This window comes from Lycorma delicatula, chromosome 13 (assembly GCF_047948215.1).
Source record: "Lycorma delicatula isolate Av1 chromosome 13, ASM4794821v1, whole genome shotgun sequence".
NCBI classification, from domain to species: domain Eukaryota; kingdom Metazoa; phylum Arthropoda; class Insecta; order Hemiptera; family Fulgoridae; genus Lycorma; species Lycorma delicatula.
Window position 1 is genome coordinate 6,179,738 of NC_134467.1, and position 17,921 is coordinate 6,197,658.

The 17,921-nt window shown below is 34.7% G+C and overlaps 1 protein-coding gene across 6 annotated transcripts in view; it reads left to right on the plus strand.

Moving 5' to 3' along the window:
- Window positions 1-17,921, plus strand: part of LOC142333946 (leucine-rich repeat flightless-interacting protein 2-like) — a 164,237-nt gene that overhangs the window by 96,537 nt on the left and 49,779 nt on the right. For 2 of the 6 annotated variants that reach the window (XM_075381575.1, XM_075381576.1), the window contains exon 2: window positions 4,392-5,133. The exons of the other annotated variants lie outside the window; for them this stretch is intronic. In XM_075381575.1, coding sequence (XP_075237690.1) covers window positions 4,426-5,133 — 708 coding nt within the window. In that variant the 5' untranslated portion in view covers window positions 4,392-4,425. The remainder of the gene's footprint in view (window positions 1-4,391; window positions 5,134-17,921) is intronic. 6 annotated transcript variants of the gene reach the window in all.

Sequence of the window (17,921 nt, forward strand, 5' to 3'; positions counted from 1 at the left end):
TTGTCGGGTCATTTACTACTGTAATCTATCCGTTTCGTATACGATGAAATTTGCTCGAGTATTTCTTTACTCGAGTATCTTTTTACCGACAAAAATTATTCCGCTAAGCTGAATATTCTAATAATAATTCATTACTATATTACACCGGGTACCAGGCAGTAAGAAAATCATCGGCTTCACGCTTAATAATTATTATCGCGATTTAAATATCGATTTATTTATTTTTACGTGTATCGGAGTCGGGCTGAACTTTTGATAAATTAATTGTTATCTTAGTACTCCAAATATCTCTAACTAATCTTAAAATTTCAAGCGATAAATGCCTTGAATATTAGCGGCTGTCATTGCGGTATAGTAGTGATTATAAAGGTATTCGAAAAAACAAAACTTAATTACCAGATAAACAGTGAATGGTTCATTATGTAATCGATCAATTTGATGGAAAGTAAGGCGATTATGCGTTAAAAAAAAATCATGCCAGTCAAATTGTCAACCTCCTTAATTAATTTTTTTTTTTTTGTAAATTCGTACTGTTCACCACAGGGTACTAGGTGTACGATGAACATTATTACTCTCAGAAAAAGCGACTTTCTGTTGAGAGTTTCGTAAAAAATGTTTATTGTATAGCCTCTGTAGTGTTGCTTGTCGAGTTGGATATCACCTCGGTATTGTAATGGATACCGTGTGCTAAAGAAGGAAATTGGAAACCACTTCACTCCTATCCCTTAGTAATCGTGGTACGGAATGTATGTTTTTTTTTTTTGCCGTTACCATGAATGGTTTAGTTGACTTACAATTATTACGGGGAAACATTCTTAAAAAATACTTGCAGAAGTACTTTTTTTTGTAACGAAACGGAAAAATTATATATTCTTTAGGTGTAATAAATTGAAATTTACATCCGACTTGATGTTTTTTTTTGTTTTGTGAACAGTTTCCGAGTCGGTTATCAATTTATTATCTATTTTGAATAATTTTCGTGATTATTTGTAATTTTTTTTTCTTTTTTGTAGTTTATACTTTTCACGCGTAATTTTATTTAATACACAATTTCACGTGTAACTAAAATTTCATCTTTCATTGGTCAACGAAAGCGGCATCTACCGTATTTGTTTTCTTCAAATCATCGTGTGTATTCGTGTATAACAGGGATAGAATTGAAGATTAATAATACGTATTTTACTAGCTCCCCGTCGCAGCTTCTTTCGCGCAATATAGTTACTTGCGTTTCCCGTAGCGGTCAGTCTTTTTATTTTACGTTTTTTAGTCGAGCAACCGAGGCAGGTAGCCGGTTACAGGTACACTAACGGAGGCAGTGGCTGTGTCGGTTGTTCCGCAGCGCCGTGTACCTCTGTACCCCTTAAAAAACCCCAAAAATGGTTTTTAAATATTTATCTGAAGAGTATAATCTACCGAATGTCTCGTTTAGTATAGTCGGGATCGAGAAAATTTACAATCGTTCAAAATTATTTTAATTTTTTTTTCACCTGTGTAGCTTCCGGGAATCACCGTTCAGGTATTACGTCAGAGGATGAATGAGGATATGTACGAATGTAAGTGAAGCGTAGTCTTGTACAGTCAAAGGTCAACCGGTTCTGAGATGCGGGGTTAATTGAAACCCGACCGCCAAAGAAAACCCCGGTATTCAGGATCTCTTATTCAAATCCGTATAAAAGTAATTTGAACGTTAGAACTTTCGACTTCGGAATAAGCCGATTTGCGAAGACGCGTTCACCGCTAGAACAATCCGGCGGGTGAATTTCAAAAATCTAGAAATTGTTTTACGCACATGAAGATTATACTCGCCAAAAGCTAGGTTGATTTTCTTTATTTGTTACCGAGCAATTAAAGAAATAGCAGGGGTTTAAAAAAAAAAAAAATTAAAATCCATTTTAATTCTTGAAACTCGGAGTTTCAAAAATTTAGAAATCTCTTTAGATACTCCCATAAAGATTACACACAAAAAATGAAGCTGATATCTTAATTTGTTACCGAGAAATAAAAAAAAATTGTAAATTCCATTGTTTCCATTTTACCCTTTAAACTCGGAATTTCGAAAAATTCTTTCTTAGTAGGCAGTTATACTGTAAGAAATTTTCATCGATTTATCTTCAGTTGATTTTGCTTGCCGTAGATTATGAATCGCTCGTGAACTTGTTAAGCACCCCAAGGCAACCAGCCTCCGCCTGTTAAGACATAGCATGGTCGCCTTGCAGTGCCGTGGCAGCAGTCTCTGCCCACCCTAACTGCCTCCTTGCGGAGGATCTCCCGCCGGGGTCCCCAAAGCCTTTTCGGGGTGAGCCAACCATTTCATTTGGCAGCTAACTCCCCCCTCTTCAATGGGGCTACCCTACCCGTCCCTAACCTACATGTAGCCGGCACGCCTTCCGCGTACCGCTACCCCCACGCGTTCCTCACACACCTGAGGGTCCTTGATGCCATCATCGGGGAGCCCCGACCCCACTACACTTGCCAGTGGAGCCAGAACACCCTAGGCAATAAGGCTACCTCCCTTGGCCCTACACGTCGCCACGCTTCAACCCCAGCCTCCAGAATCTTTTGAGGCTTTGCTCGTGATATTTTATCTTCACCTTTCATTACGACCTCTATTGAAAATATATCTACTGAAAAATATTTTGGGAGCGGCTCGCTGTAAGATAGGAACGTGAGAATCTAGCGAATCGAATAGGAAGTGCTCCGTAACGGATTATTAATTATGTACACCTTTTTATAAATAATTTTCCATTTTTAGATGACATTCTGAATAACCGTGATGTTAGATCTGAGAGTACACCTGACGCGTGCAAAGGTTAGCCTTCGACCTTCTAGCAAATACCCCGTTTGAATTGTGAAAATCCAACTATCGTTTGCAGAGATACTCGTTGCACCTCCCAAAACAGCAACCCAGGGGCACCCCGTTTGTTACCGGTTGATGGTGATGATCGGTCTAGCCTCCCGTGCGGTGCTGGCATATCACCACTCTAGCCTCATACGCAGTCCCCACGGTGAAGTCCGTTGTTGTTAAACAGAATTTTTTGTTTATCTAATATTCTTTTATTTAATGAAAATTTAACTCTTATTATTTGTAATATTATTCGTTTGATTGATTCGACAATTCAATTGAAACCCACCTCACACGACGATAGAGACTCGGTTTAATAATTCAATTTGTTAAAGTTTGTTCTTCAACCGGCATCTCCACTACTTTTTTAATTTTATTTTTTAGGTAAATTTCATAAGAAAGCTACCTATTGTAATGGATACTACGATTCGACTGTAAATTTCGACATATCTTCCCGTTTCACATCTCCCAGACCCCAAAATCACCGTCGGCTTATTTATGTAGACAAGTTTATACATATGTTTCACTTTCTTGTGTACACGATAACTGCCGTAATTTTGCGCCAATCACTTTCACATTGTTCCTTAAACATACCTCGTCCCAAAATCTCAGTCGATTTCGTTAACGGCCAAAATCGGACCACGGGGCTAGAAACGGGGGCTTTTTCGAAAAAAAAACGAAATGTCGCTGTAACTTTCTTATTAAGTAAAATATCGAATTCGTTTAAAATTCCTATTTTTTTTTGATAAGGGCCTAAAACTTATCTAAATAAACATTTTTGATAACACCAACCGTCGGCCCAGCGGGTCGAAAAAATGGGGTTTCGAAGACAAAAAATAATCATACCTTCCTTAATAGGCACAGCATCGAATCGGTTTAAAGCGGTCGTTAATCCTCTAAACAGTACCTTATACTTTTGTCTGAAAGAATTTTTGATACGACCAGACCTTACGGGAAGGGATGACCGAAATGTTGCTGGAATTTTAAGAATACGGGGCTTGTCGTACGCTAAACTCGCAACCGTTGTCGTATCGAGTAAATTTGAAGTTTTTCTTAACTTTAAGGTGGAAATCTTTTTTATCCCCTACTTTGCACCGGTGAAATCTACCTCCGCCTTCCGGTATGCCGAAAGGGATTTTTTTTAAATCAATTCTTTTAAGAAATATATATATTATTTTTTTTCGAGATGAAATATATCTAAAAACCTACACATTTATGCCAAGAAACACGGGTAAAATTCCATCGCTATTGATCGAGTAGTTTTTTTTTGTTTATCCTTTGCAAATAACCCGCTTCCTTTTTAGATGTAAATCGATTAATAAAGTAATAACACATAAAAGATATATGTTTTTAAAAATCAATAGTAAGCTGCCTGGTCAAGGTGTATAACAAGAATCGGTAGGGATGCAAGACTACGAAGAAAGAGGCGCAGAGATCATGTCGTTAATTATTATTGCATATCGTATAGGAGGAATTAAAGATGTTACTAACTAATCTTTGTCGATGTAAATATATTTATTATTATAGTTACAAATTTTTGTTGTTGTAGATAAATAGAAAAAATACCTTTTAATAAATGAGAAATGATGGGTGATAACAATGACAACGAAAATAGTTGTGCTGTGAACATTATCAGCGATAAACTTAGTAACGGCAGTATAAAGAGTAACGGTTGCGGTACCATCGTCACGATCAGTAGCAATAACGAAGGTGAATTTTTAGGCGATTGCGATGATGATAATATCGGCAACACTGTGGACGACGGTGGTTTGTTTTCACAAACATGCGAGATTAATAAGCAGCAATATTTAAACGATAATACTTGTGATGATTTATCAGATAATACTAATAATAATAATAATAATAATAATAAATATGTGTCGTACGTCGATATAAATTCAACAGATACGAAAACCGTATCGCCTTGTGATGGTGATAAGTTTATTAATGTCGGTGATGAGAAGGACGTTTCAATCGTTGAAGTACTATCACCGTCTTGTAATAATAACGGTGTTGATAGATTAACAGGAACCGGATGCGATTATGATTACGTCGATCAAGGTGGCGTCGGTATTATTAATACAAATAACGAAATAGATTCGGTGTTCTTTACAAACGGTGATATTTGTGACGACGTCGATGATGCAAGCGATACGAAAGTTTTGAGGGAAAAATTAAAAAGGACGCGCAGTGGTAGCAGCGATTTCTGGAATAATCAAAATTTATTGTCGCAAGACGAAACCCAAGATGATGCGTGTATCGTCGATTTCCTGGATAAGAGCAATTTTGATGTATGTATATTTGTTATTAATTAAAGTTAATTATTATTTTATATTTATATTTCTAGTTTTTTAAATATTAATTTATTATATTATAATCAGTGACTGCTTGCGTATAGGTACTTTCTTTTTCCTGTTTAGCCTCCGGTAACTACCGTTTAGATAATACTTCAGAGGATGATTGAGGATGATATGTATGACTGTGAACGAAGTGTAGTCTTGCACATTCTCAGTTCGACCGTTCCTGAGATGTGTGGTTAATTGAAACCCAACCCACCACAGAATATTCAAATCCGTGTAAAAATATCTTGCTTTACTAGAACGCTGGAACTCTCGACTTCCAAATCAGCTGATTTGGGAAGACGCGTTCACCACCAGACCAACCCGGTGGGTTCGCGTATATGTACTGTGGAACTGCAGCTCTCCGTGTTTCCACTTGATGTGATCGATCACATTTAATACAGGGTTATCGTAAAATAATGGTGCGGTTTTGAACACGGTTTAAATTAAAACAGAATTACTTACAGTTTATTGTTTTTATTTTTCAAATTTGTCGTCTCAAACATTTTTTTTACATAATTAATAAATTTCAATATGCGCGTACTTAGTCGCTCGACAAATGTCAAAACGATACTCGACTTCTCTGCAAACATAAGTTAACATTTCTTCGTTAACGGTTGTCATCGCTTCATTAGTCCTGTTTTTTAAGCGGTTTAGGTCGCGAAGTTTTTGCGTATAAACAACGCTTTTGATGTATCCCCGCAAGAAAAAATCGCAAGGTGTCAGGTCTGGACTCCTTGGAGGCCAAAGTACGGGTCCTTGCCGGCCTATCCGTAGATATCCAAATGTTTCGTTCAAAGCGTCCGTGACCGATGCATTGAAGTGCGGGGGAGCACCGTCTTGTTGGAAACGAAGTCGATGAATGTTTTCGAGTTCATCCGGCTGAGGAAAGCGATAATCGGTTAACACGTCCAGATACGCGACTCCATTAATCGTTTTTTCAGCGAAGAAGAAAGGCCCTGTTATACGATTTTTCATCGCACCGCACCAAACATTAACTTTAGGCGAATCGCGTTGTTTCTCGATAACTGCGTGTGGATTTTCAGAGCCCCGTATTCGTGAATCGTGTCTGTTAACGCATCCGTTCACGTGAAATGTAGCTTCGTCTGTAAAAATTATATCGTCTAAAAACGATTCGTTTTCACTTATTCTGCCCGACATTTCAACAGCGAAATCGTAACGTTTTACACCGTCATCGGGTTTCAATTCCTGCAGCATATGGATTTTATAAGCGTGTAATTTCAGTTTTTTACGTAAAACTTTGTGAACTGTCGATTTTGGAATACCTAATTCGACGCTTCGACGGGGGATGGACTTCCCAGGACTTCTAATCGCCGATCGTCTAATTAGTTCAACCGTTTCGTCCGGTACACTCGGTCTGCCGGTTGATTTCTGTTTCTTCACCGATCCGGTTTCTTCGAATCGTTTGAACCGACGCGTTATGTTATTTTTGTGCGGCGGATCTCTTCCGAATTCACGTCGAAACGCACGTCGAACTAAAATTACGGATTTTAATTCGGCCATCAATAAAACATTTATCCGAGAACATAGTAACTGGCTAAACTCACCGCGACAACAACAATACAAGAATTGACGTTGCGGTTACAACCGCTAATAAACAAACGTTTGGGTCGGAGGCTTTCGGGGATATCGATATAACATCTAGAAATTTCCTACAATCTTCGTATGAATTACTAAAACCGCACCATTCTTTTACGATAACTCTGTATAACGAGTCCTTTTTTCTTTAATTCTTTCTTTATACTTCAGCAATATGTAATCCTTAAGGTTAATGTCAGTAGCCATCCTCCACTTTATGAAAAATATACAAAAACTTTGTACGGAACTTTGCGCTTCACAGTTCCAGCGGCATGGTGTTTGGCTGTTGCGGGCATGCGCCCATAGGAAGCTGCACGCGAGGAAGAGAGATCACTGTCGCTCCGGTAGTGCCGACCCTGGCGTGCTGGTGGAAGGTAGTTTTTTTTTTTTACTTCGCGTGTGTACGGAACGTTCCTTGTTCGTTCGTGTTTCTAGTTGAAATACGAAAGCGGTTTAGTTGTTTTTTCAATAACGATCAGACGATGGTGGAAAGCAAAGGCTCTTTGATTGCCAAATCTGCCCAAAAACAGTCTGGAAGGGCGAAAGAGAAAGTACTTAGTAAAAACTAATTACGCTTTTGTTTCTGCGTACATAGAAATTTAAATTAAGCACCGTTGGACTAAGTGTTTTTAAGCGGACATTTTATTAAGTTATTAAAAATATTATCTCTATTGACATTTTATTATTTATTCGGTTAACCGAATTAGATTATTATCCTCCTTCCAGCTATTCTACGGGATTAATTTTTATTTTATATTTGTATTTTGTATTTTATAGAAAACTTTAACCGCGGACTTGTAAAGGCCCAGAAACGAATTTTCTGGAGCAGCACCGCCACTAATTTTAGTTACGAGCCGCCACTGATTATAATAAACTCTCATGGAATGGAGCACTGCTTTATGGCTGTAATTTACATTAAATCTGTAAGCAGCCGTTACTGAATTAGGTTTGTCTTCAGAGTAATGATTTTCATTTTACGCATCCTTTCTTTTTCCTGTTTAGCCTCCGGTAATTACCATTCAGATAATACTTAAGAGGATGATACGTACGAGTGTAATCTTGCACAGTCTCAGTCCGACCGTTCTTGAGATGTGTGGTTAATTGAAACCCGACCGCCAAAGAACATCGGTATCCACGATCTGTTATCGAAATCCGTTTTAAAATAACCGACTTTACTAGGACTTGAATGCTGGAACTGTCGACTTCCAAATCGGCTGATCGGGAAGACGCGTTCACCACTGGACCAACCTGTCGGTGGGTATTGGAACTTAACTTAACTTGCTCTCGATAAGCGCTGCTGTCAATAGAGATAACGATTATCAAATCGTAATAATTGTTTCACTAATTTTAAAATATAATGACAATAATACGTAGCTAAAGTGTAAATTGATTACTACTTATTATTTGAACCCGTTATAACGGAAAAATACGTGGCGGGCAGATAACCTATAAGAACCGTATATGAAGTTATTAGAATTGTAGTAATAATTGTATTGTTATTTTTTGAGGCTCTTTAAAAACAATTCTGTTATCCGGTTGTACTTTTTCAGGCTTATTTATTCCCATTTTACTGATTTTATAAAATTCTTCTTCTATTCCTGGTATTTGCGCGGCATACATTTGTCGTTTTTTGATGTCGTCTATGTTCTCTAATTTTCGCCTTCTTATAGAATCTACAACCTGATAAAGTTAACCTATATTTATTTTAACATAGTAAATATTGTAGTTTATTATCGCATATATTTAAAAAAATAAATTTAGTTATAGTTTCTGACAGTTATAATTGTTCTCAAAATGATTACCTTACAGGGTTCATTATTGACAAATACAGCTGAGCAATATATTTCTATCGGAATATCGTACAAATTCCGTTTCTTTTGTTCTTTTAGTGTAATGTTTTCCCTTTAATTACTGGAACAATATTCATTTACGGTAAATCTTGACAAGAGGTATGGTTTTAATGTACTTCATTAAAAAAATAGAAAAAATATTGAGCGGTAGGTAACCTACTTTTTTTAAAGCGTCAAAAGTGTTCCGCGGTATTTTTTATAAAGTATATTTTAGAGTTTTGTTTAAGTGGTTTTAAATTAATTCGGATTCCTGTGTTAATTTTAATGATCGATTGTCTTTTTTTTAAATATTATTACCATATTTATCGGTTTGTTTTGTAGTTGTGCAATTCATTCTATATTTACTTATTTAGCTATAAAATGTATGCATATATATAAAATTGTTTGCTCACTGCTCTGTTCAAGGTCGAATCGGTTTCACTTTTTTTTTCTTAACAAGTATTTTATTATCAGTGTATTCACTATCTATGTTTGTATAATTTTCTTACGTTGATTATATGTAAATTTATTGAATGAATTATCGCTACATAAAAGTTATACGTAGTTTAACGTTACGGTTCATCGAGGAGTAAATTTATTTATTTGTTTGTTTGTTTATTATCTTAATTATTGATATACGAGGAGGACAGAATTATTAATGATTTTTTCCCACGTCTATTCCACATATATTAATTTTTTTCATTGATTTTTTGTTTTTATTTAGTTCAACTCTGATCGATTACACTGATAGAAAAAAAAACAACTTTTTTTAATGTTTTTTCTTGCGATACCATTTTTTGAATTTATTTTTTACGTACCTTATAGATCTCTAAATACAATTTTTCTATCGCTCTTAATGTTAAATAAATTACGTTTAAAAAAAAAATTAAGGGAAAATATAGTTAAAATCTGTAAAATTTATAATTTTGTACGGCCATACCTGTGTTAGAATGATTTCGCTGATGCTTTTCTTTTATAAATAGCCTCAGGCACATCCCGAATTAATGTCAAACAGTAATAGGATAGCGGTTTGTATTTTATTTCCGTTTATAGAGGCTTTCTGTCACCGAAATGTCTTGGTGGAATCGTTCACCGTGTTCGTCACTTACGTCTCCGAGGTTATCCGGGGAAAACTTTTGATGTAAATGGAGGAAATGTATTTTCAAAGACATTTTACATCCTATAGCTGTGTATGAAGTAAGATGTTGATTACCAATATCGTGGTAATTGTCGGATTTTTGTTTGCCGAGAAACCTTTTGCAAACGTCTTTAAATGAAACCAAAGCTGCACTTTCTACATTATTTAGCATCTAGTAGTTAAATACATCATCTTTGACCGACTCTGTTATTTGAGGACCTACAAATATTCCATTAATTTTCTTACTAATTCTTATTAATTTTCTTACTAATTCTTATTAATTTTCTTTACTTACATTCGGAAATTTCTGGCTGATGTAAAAAAATCTGGGACTATCCTTCTTCATTGCTTTTACTGAATTTTTCAATAGTCCTACCTTGATATGGAGAGGGGGTAAAAATATTTTTTTGGGTTCAACTAAGAACTCGTGAATAATATTCTCACCTGGAGTAAAGTTGTCTCGTTTCTTCCACTCTTTGGTAACATAATGTTTATCCCTAGCTCGGCAGTCCCGTTTGCTAAGAAAACACATATAACTGTTGCCTAACTGCGCGCCTAACAAAATAGCTATAACATTCAAATCACCGCATATGTTCCAGCTATGTTTTTTATAATTTATTTTTTCAAGAACGTCTTTCATCACATCGTATGTCTCTTTCAAATTAATACTGTAAGCGGTCGGTGTTGAAGGATATTTATTATCGTTGTGTAGTAGAACCACTTTTAAACTATTTTTGGACGAATGTATAAAAAGGCGCCAGTCCTCAGGTTTATGAATTTGTCCTAAGTACAACATAAGCTCATCAATAAAGTACTTAGAAAGTTCTTTTCTCGTCGGCTTCGAAAGCCCAAAAAGTATTTTTTTGAAGTAAATTCCAACCTTGCAGTCTTGATCCTTACAGATGAGCTTGATTTTTTGATAAATTTAAATTCCTAACCGAGTCATTTAATTCATCTTGTGATATAAGATGTTGCTTATCGGAAGATAATTCAAAGTCGAAATCGTTGTTGTCTTCGTCAGTATTTTTCTTTCTTTTTCCTGTTTAGCCTCTGCTAATTACCATTCAGATAATACTTCAGAGGATGATATGTATAGGTGTAAATAAAGTGCGGTGTCAGCTCGATCATTCCTGAGATGTGTGGTTAATTGAAACCCAACCGCCAAAGAACACCGGTACCTACGATTCTAGTTTATATTTCAGTTTGATTTATTATTATTATAAATTTGAATACATTTTGATTTTTTATTACAGTGAGTATTCATTTTTTTTTAACAAAAGGAGGGGAAAATATACGTGTAAGATTTCATTATCTCTAATCGCTCTTTTTAAATTTCCAAATCGTTTGGACAAGTTATGCGCCCAGTCAATATACACATATGTATGTATAAGATTCCTTCGTCCGCTCTCGCGGACACAAATCTTAACTGATTTTGACGAAAATCGATAAGATGATGTAAACCTATTGGGAATAGAGCCTTATTGATTTTCGAGCGAATGGGTTCACAGAAACCGGAGTTTCAGGCAAAAAACTGGTTTATCGGGGTACATTTTCGGCTTTTTGTCGTTCTCCTGGGCGCCATTTTTAACCGAAACTTTGTACGGTCGTGTAAACTTATTAGAATTGGAGTCCTATACATTTTCTTGCGAATCGGTTCTCAGGAACTGAAGTTGCAGGCAAAAAACGGGGTTTTATGTTACATTTTCGCCTTTTTTTGTTTATAGGAACTGGAGTTAGAGGCAAAAAAAGTGGATTTTTGGGTACGTTTACACGGTTAACTAAAACCGGTAATCCGCCGTTATTACACATCTACTTAAACTGTGTTTTTTTAAACTCATCCTTTAAATTTGTTGGAATATTTTGAGAAAATTACAAAAAATTTGTTTTTATGTGGTCAAAAAAATATTTTGATTAAAAAAGGAAATAGGAGTTTATTATTGTTTGAAACGTATCGGTTATTACTTCCTTGCAGCTCGCGCTATAGTAGAGTTATAGTTTTAGAAGAGAAATTATTGTTATCGGTCCGATTTGGGCGTATGCTTTTTCATATTGCAAATCTTGACATTTTCACACCTAAGGAACGCAAAAACCGGATTGAAAATGTATGCGCGCGCGCGCGTGCGTGTGTGTGTATTCGTTCAGTGTTTTATGTTTTATATCTCCAGAACTACTGTACCGAGTTTGACCAAACTCTGTACAGTATTACTTCTTTATATGGGGAATTGATCCCTTTAAATTTCCAAATATTAAATGGTCAAGGGATGGGGCTGCAGGTAGAGCAATGTCAACCTCACTATCTTGAGATTTCGCCTAATTAAAGTCTTATTTTTCTTAGGCGCATTTGTTAATTAAAAATAATATTTGCAAAAAGTTTTTTTTTTGGCAACATCGCACCCCTACTCCAAAAAAACTATAAATAAACTTTAACGGGTATAGCGCGTCATCAGTACCTCTTCTCGCCAGAAGGAGCGCTTGCGTAGCGCTGACGTCCATCCCTACCCCGTAGGGAAAGCATCCACCTTGTGACGTTATCTGTCGCCACAACGACCCCTCCGTTCCACGCCCTGAGATGCTTTACCGGAGGTCGTCTTTAGACGCTCTAACCGATTACATCTTACAGTCGTCGGCCAGGCCGCGGTCGGGATGCCACCGATGTAAATGCCTCGGGAGACATTTGCATCGGTAAAAGGCTAATGCGCTGACGTACAGCTGCTATGTTGTGACGTCACATGTGACCGGTAGAATTAAAAAAATGAATAATATTTAAAGCGTAAAGTATTTAAAGCGGCCGCTAGTACAGTACCGCCACGGCCCGAATGAATTACGGTATGCGCGCGCGCGCTTTAGTTACAATCATTGAATTAAACAAACAAAAAAATATTATATTTAAATAAAATGATAAATATTTTTAATTAAGTTGTGTGTGTAAGCCGTGCATCAAAAAAAGGTCGCGTGGTGGTTAAATCCTACAACTGTGTTGTCAGTTTTTTTCTTGTAATTCATTAATATTTTGTTTTTTCCACGTTAGAATTATTAATCAACGATTCGTTTTCGTAAATTTATTTATTTATTTTTTTAATTTTGCTTAAAACTACCACCACATAGCTTGTTCTGTGATTAAAATATAATTTTGTTTCTTAATTTAAATGTTTTAGTAAATTAGCCGATCTGTAATTGCCGACATTTAAAAAAAAAAACTTTTACTTAAGCGGCTATTAAGTAATATTCTACGAGAAAATGGTTGTTACGAGTAAAAAAAAAATTTTTTGGAGTTATAATCGACTGTTTTTTAGTGTTGTACTTCATTCTGTTCTATTTACGCTAATCTCTTAACTAAATCCTAAATTACTTGTTTTATATATTTCTCGTTTCGTCCTCGCTTTCTTTTATAGTTTTTCTTTTACTAATCAGAGCATCATAAATAGCCAACCGATTTATTTTATCTGTGTTGATTCTGTTATGAGTTTCTCTCTCTTTACCTATTCGAATTTTCTTATTTTTCATATTTCACTATCGTAGTATTATACTGTACCCTACAAAAAAAAAAAATATTAGATTCAAAATGAAAAGATCTTAAAATGAATAATATAGAAGAGTAAGAATATTGTAATGAAACAGGCTAGGTTGGTAAACGCGTTTAGATATCCAGTTTTAGTTAATTTAGTCATTATGTAACATGTAGATAGTAAAAGCTGTAGAGGAAGACAACATTGGAATGTATAAGATTTTACTATTTATATATCAAAATATATATTTAATATATATGTACAGTGGCGAACAAATTAATCTGAACGCAGTATTTAAAAAAAAAAAAAAATGTTTATTAGTCAACTCGCTCAAATTTAATAGTTAATGTATACGCGAGCGCTTCTATGGGTTATCTTGACATGGAGACCCCTATATCTGTCGATGAGTTTACATAAATGTTGACATCTCATGGCCCCCTCTAACCAAAAGAACGTAATTTTAGTATTGAAAAATTCCTGAAGATATATTTGTATGTATGTACTTATATTCGGGTGTGTATATGGATATGTACAGAGTGTATCGAAAAGTTCTCCCGGGACTTTCTTAACCTACGCGTGAAAATAATGGAAAAAGTTCAGATAAAACATACGTCCTAAAGCGCTTCTCTTGCGAGTCGCTTCTCTTCTCGGCTAGTAAAAGATTTCGCTCGGATTTCAGCTATCGCATGAAATGAGGTCGAACTGAAATTTTTAGGACTTTATTAAGGGGCTGAATTAGCGATTTATTATAGTGTTTTTTTATTTGAAGAATCGAATTAAATTAGTCCTAGAACCGTATCTGTAGTACCGTTTAAGAAATCTGGGATGAAAACCATTAAATTAGGGTTAAAAACCCCAGTTTTGTATGTTTGAGGCGCAATAATTTTGTTAAATGCGTAATAAACACGTAAAACTTATAGCAAGGCTACTAGCGAATTTAATTTTGAACAAAATTATGTAAAATAAGTTGAATAAAACAAAGAAAAGTTAGAAAATTTAAATTTTATTTAGAAACAGTACGCTAGATCAAAGTGCATTATATATACAAGTTTATAATAAATGTTAAAAAAGGAGCCCCGTTATTTTCAACATTTCTTGGCACGCTTATTTACCGCTTTCGTTGCGCATTTTACTTCTTCCGGGTTGTTTCCTTAAGTCGCTCAGCCGCATACATAATGCGTACAATTAATCCCTCATCAGAATGCATTTTGGTTTTGTATAAAATATTTTTAAAACATCCCCAGATACAAAAATCTAAAAGTGTTGGATCAGGCGATCCTGGTGGCCAGGATTGTGAACCTCCAAGACCGATCCGTTTCTCAAGGAAATGATAATTTAAGCGAGAGGAAACTACACAAGAGAAGTGAGGAAGCGCACCGACGTGCTGGAAGTATACTTCACGTCTCGGTGCTAGAGGAACATCTTCAAAGCGGCTTCGGCAATTCTTGAAAAAAGTGCTTGTAGACCTCAGAATTTAAGCGGTCAGGTAATATGAACGGTCCAAACAGCTGATTTTCAAGAAGGCCGCATCATACATTTCAAGGCCGCTAAATCGGTGTTGAAAATTACTTTTCACCGTTTCATAAGAATCTACTTTTGCCCGTGTGTGCTTCATGCGATATATGCCGTCTCGAGTGAAATTTGCCTCGTCGAACAACAAAATATACTTGCTGAGTTGTCGATTTGTATTCCAGCAGTTGAAGAATCACAAGCGAAGCGGACCGTCTCCTGGGTATAGTTGCTGAACTGACTATTTCTGTTAAGGATAAAGCTTGTTCAACTGTCTTCCAAACCGCCGAATGCGAAACTTCGAACCGCCTACAAAGACCTAGTTTACTGAACTGGACTGCGCTGAACTGCATCGATAATAATTTCATCAGTAACAGCGTCGTGTTGAGACAGATCGTTCGTAGCTAGTATAAATACTAGGTAGTGAACATATGTTTCCCGAAGATTGCGAAAAGTGGCGTTAATTGTTTTGTTAATTTTTCAAATCAATAATCATAAGAAATTACTAATTCAACCAATTGACATCCTAAAAATATCGGTATGACCTCGTTTCATTGGGGTAGCTGAAATCGGAGCAAAATCTGTAACTTGTAAAGAAAACATTTTAAAACATATGTTTGTATAAACTTTTTCCATTACTTTCATGAGTTGAATAGGATATGAAAGTACCAGGAGAACTACATGACACGCTCGTATATATGTTGGCTTGTTTGATATCTCCAGACTGTATGAATTTGGGTCATTGATTTCTGTTTATGGACTATTGTTGTTATTTAATTTTAATCAAAGGGATAGCGAGATAATGTTATTCAAAGAGTAGTTAAATTTTTTCCACATAATTAACACTCCTTAGCTGAGATATTTCCTAACGTGTTCAGTGTTCAAATGTTCATAAAGGAGAGGAGGCAAAATATTGCTTTTTTCTATCGTTTCTGGACTCCATCTAATTGATAGAAGAATGCGACCGAGTTTGAATTACTAATGTAATTCCATTACATTAGTATGTCTCTCTGATATGTATTTAAGCAATTTAATACAGGTAAAGGATAGTAAGTGTAATTTTTATTTTTCCAGACGGGGTTTATTTTATCCAGACTTTGATAAGATTGAACCAGTGACCCGATCTTTAATTGCACTGGGTCATTCATGTCATTTAATTTTTGTTATAATTTGTTATGGAGATAGGCAGTATAGTCACAATGGATTTTATATCTCAAAGTTCTACTCAAACAATAGTGTAATTTTTATTTTTATGTAATCCTTCTTGCAATCTTAGATACTTTAATGTTCAACTTAGTTTTCCTTCTAAGTAGTAGTTGAGAGTGAACCCTTCAGTCAGGAATTGCACAACTTTCCTTCCTTTGTCAGGAGAGTTGTGCAACCTTTCGCCTACTATTTTTTTTTTAAATCGTAACATATAAATTTTCTCATGAAACTTCATAATGATTGTTTTGTTCTGTGTTTTATAGTTACAATGTTGAATTTAATCTTGCTTATTCTTAAAACTATGTATTATGTTACTGATTTGTTCTTTATTTGTAATTCACTAAGATATGATTACATTTTTCATGTAGTTTTTCTTTTTCTTTAATAGTAGTTTTTTATTGTTTTGCTTTTTTTCATAATGTAATATGATAAGAGTAATAAAAAATTCCATGCAAAAAAAAAACATGTGTTTAGAGCTTATAGCTACTTCAGTGTTTTATAAATAAGAAATACTTGTCAGATTAATTTTTTGTTAAATAAATATGTTTTGAAAGGTCTGCTAGATAAAGACCAGCTTTGTTTTGGAAAGTTATACTTCTCATTTGAATAGATTGTATAAAAATGATATCTTTATAGAATAAATATTATGTCAATACTATATCTTTAATATATTGACAAATTTTAATAAGAAAATCTATATAATTTCTTCTTTTTTTATTAAAATATAGAACATTATGCAAAGTATAAAATTTTACTGAAATGCACATGTTTCTAGTTACTAAATTCAATCTGGCGTATGAAGAGATACCTTCGTTAAAATCTTTTCGTTATTTTCTGTAGTTTGCTTCACATATTTTCTGGAATGAATTCAGAAATTATTTGATTATATTCATTTTGAATTTTTACATGAAGCTTGTGTAGGAGGCTAATAAACAAAGTGTCACAACTAATCTAATGTGAAAATTACTTCGCCGAATTTTATATTTTTATATGATTTTTCCAATTGAATTTAGTTATTTTTTAAAATCTGTCAGAACCGACATGTTAATTACCGAGTAGTAATCCATCGATTTTATAATTTTAGATCATCTAAAAGAATCTCATGACCCGTTTGTTTTAAAATTTGTTTTCTTGTCATCAATCTCCCCCGCCTCTTTTTGGTGATTAATTTTTTTTTAGAAATAATATATTAAATGTACATTTCCGAATGCTATACAGAGTAAGATATTTGTAACCTACTTGGAATTTCCCTGCTTAACTGAAGTAGTACATATGTAATGCATTATTTTCATAATCAAAAGAAATACATGAATGTCTTGTTTTACATCATATTTTCAAATTCTTTTTTACGGCTGTAACTTGTGTAAATCATAGTATTAGGAGTTGCTTTTGTAAGAGTAACAATATTCGTTAAACAGGTAGTTTCCAGTCGACCTGAATGGTGTTACTTGTAAGGCTGTGTAATTGCATCTCCATTTTAATATGCTTAGTGTACTTTTGGAATTGTACTTGTGATAAACGCAACAGGAGACAACTTTCCTCACTTTGCCTGGGAATCGTGAAATGAGATGCTTTTTGTTCTTGAAAAATTGCTTTGCCATTTTTTAGATATAATCTGTATCTGATGTTAGATTCATTTACAAACATTTCTGTTTTGGCACTTAATGTTTGCACTATTTTAATACAAGGTATCAAAGCGTTAAAATACTTCCATCATTAAATTATATATATATATATATATATATATATAGCATTTGTAGAGAGGAGAATAAATTTGTTGGTGTTTAGAATGCATTAAAATGTTTCAAATCTTATTAACATGTTGTTCGCCTTGTAATGTTTCTGAATATTTCCATTTAAGACTGCTGGATTTTTAAAGAATTTTAAATATTAGTGATTTGTGTCTTATAAGCATATGTAATTTATTCGCGTTGCTTATATATTTCTCTTATT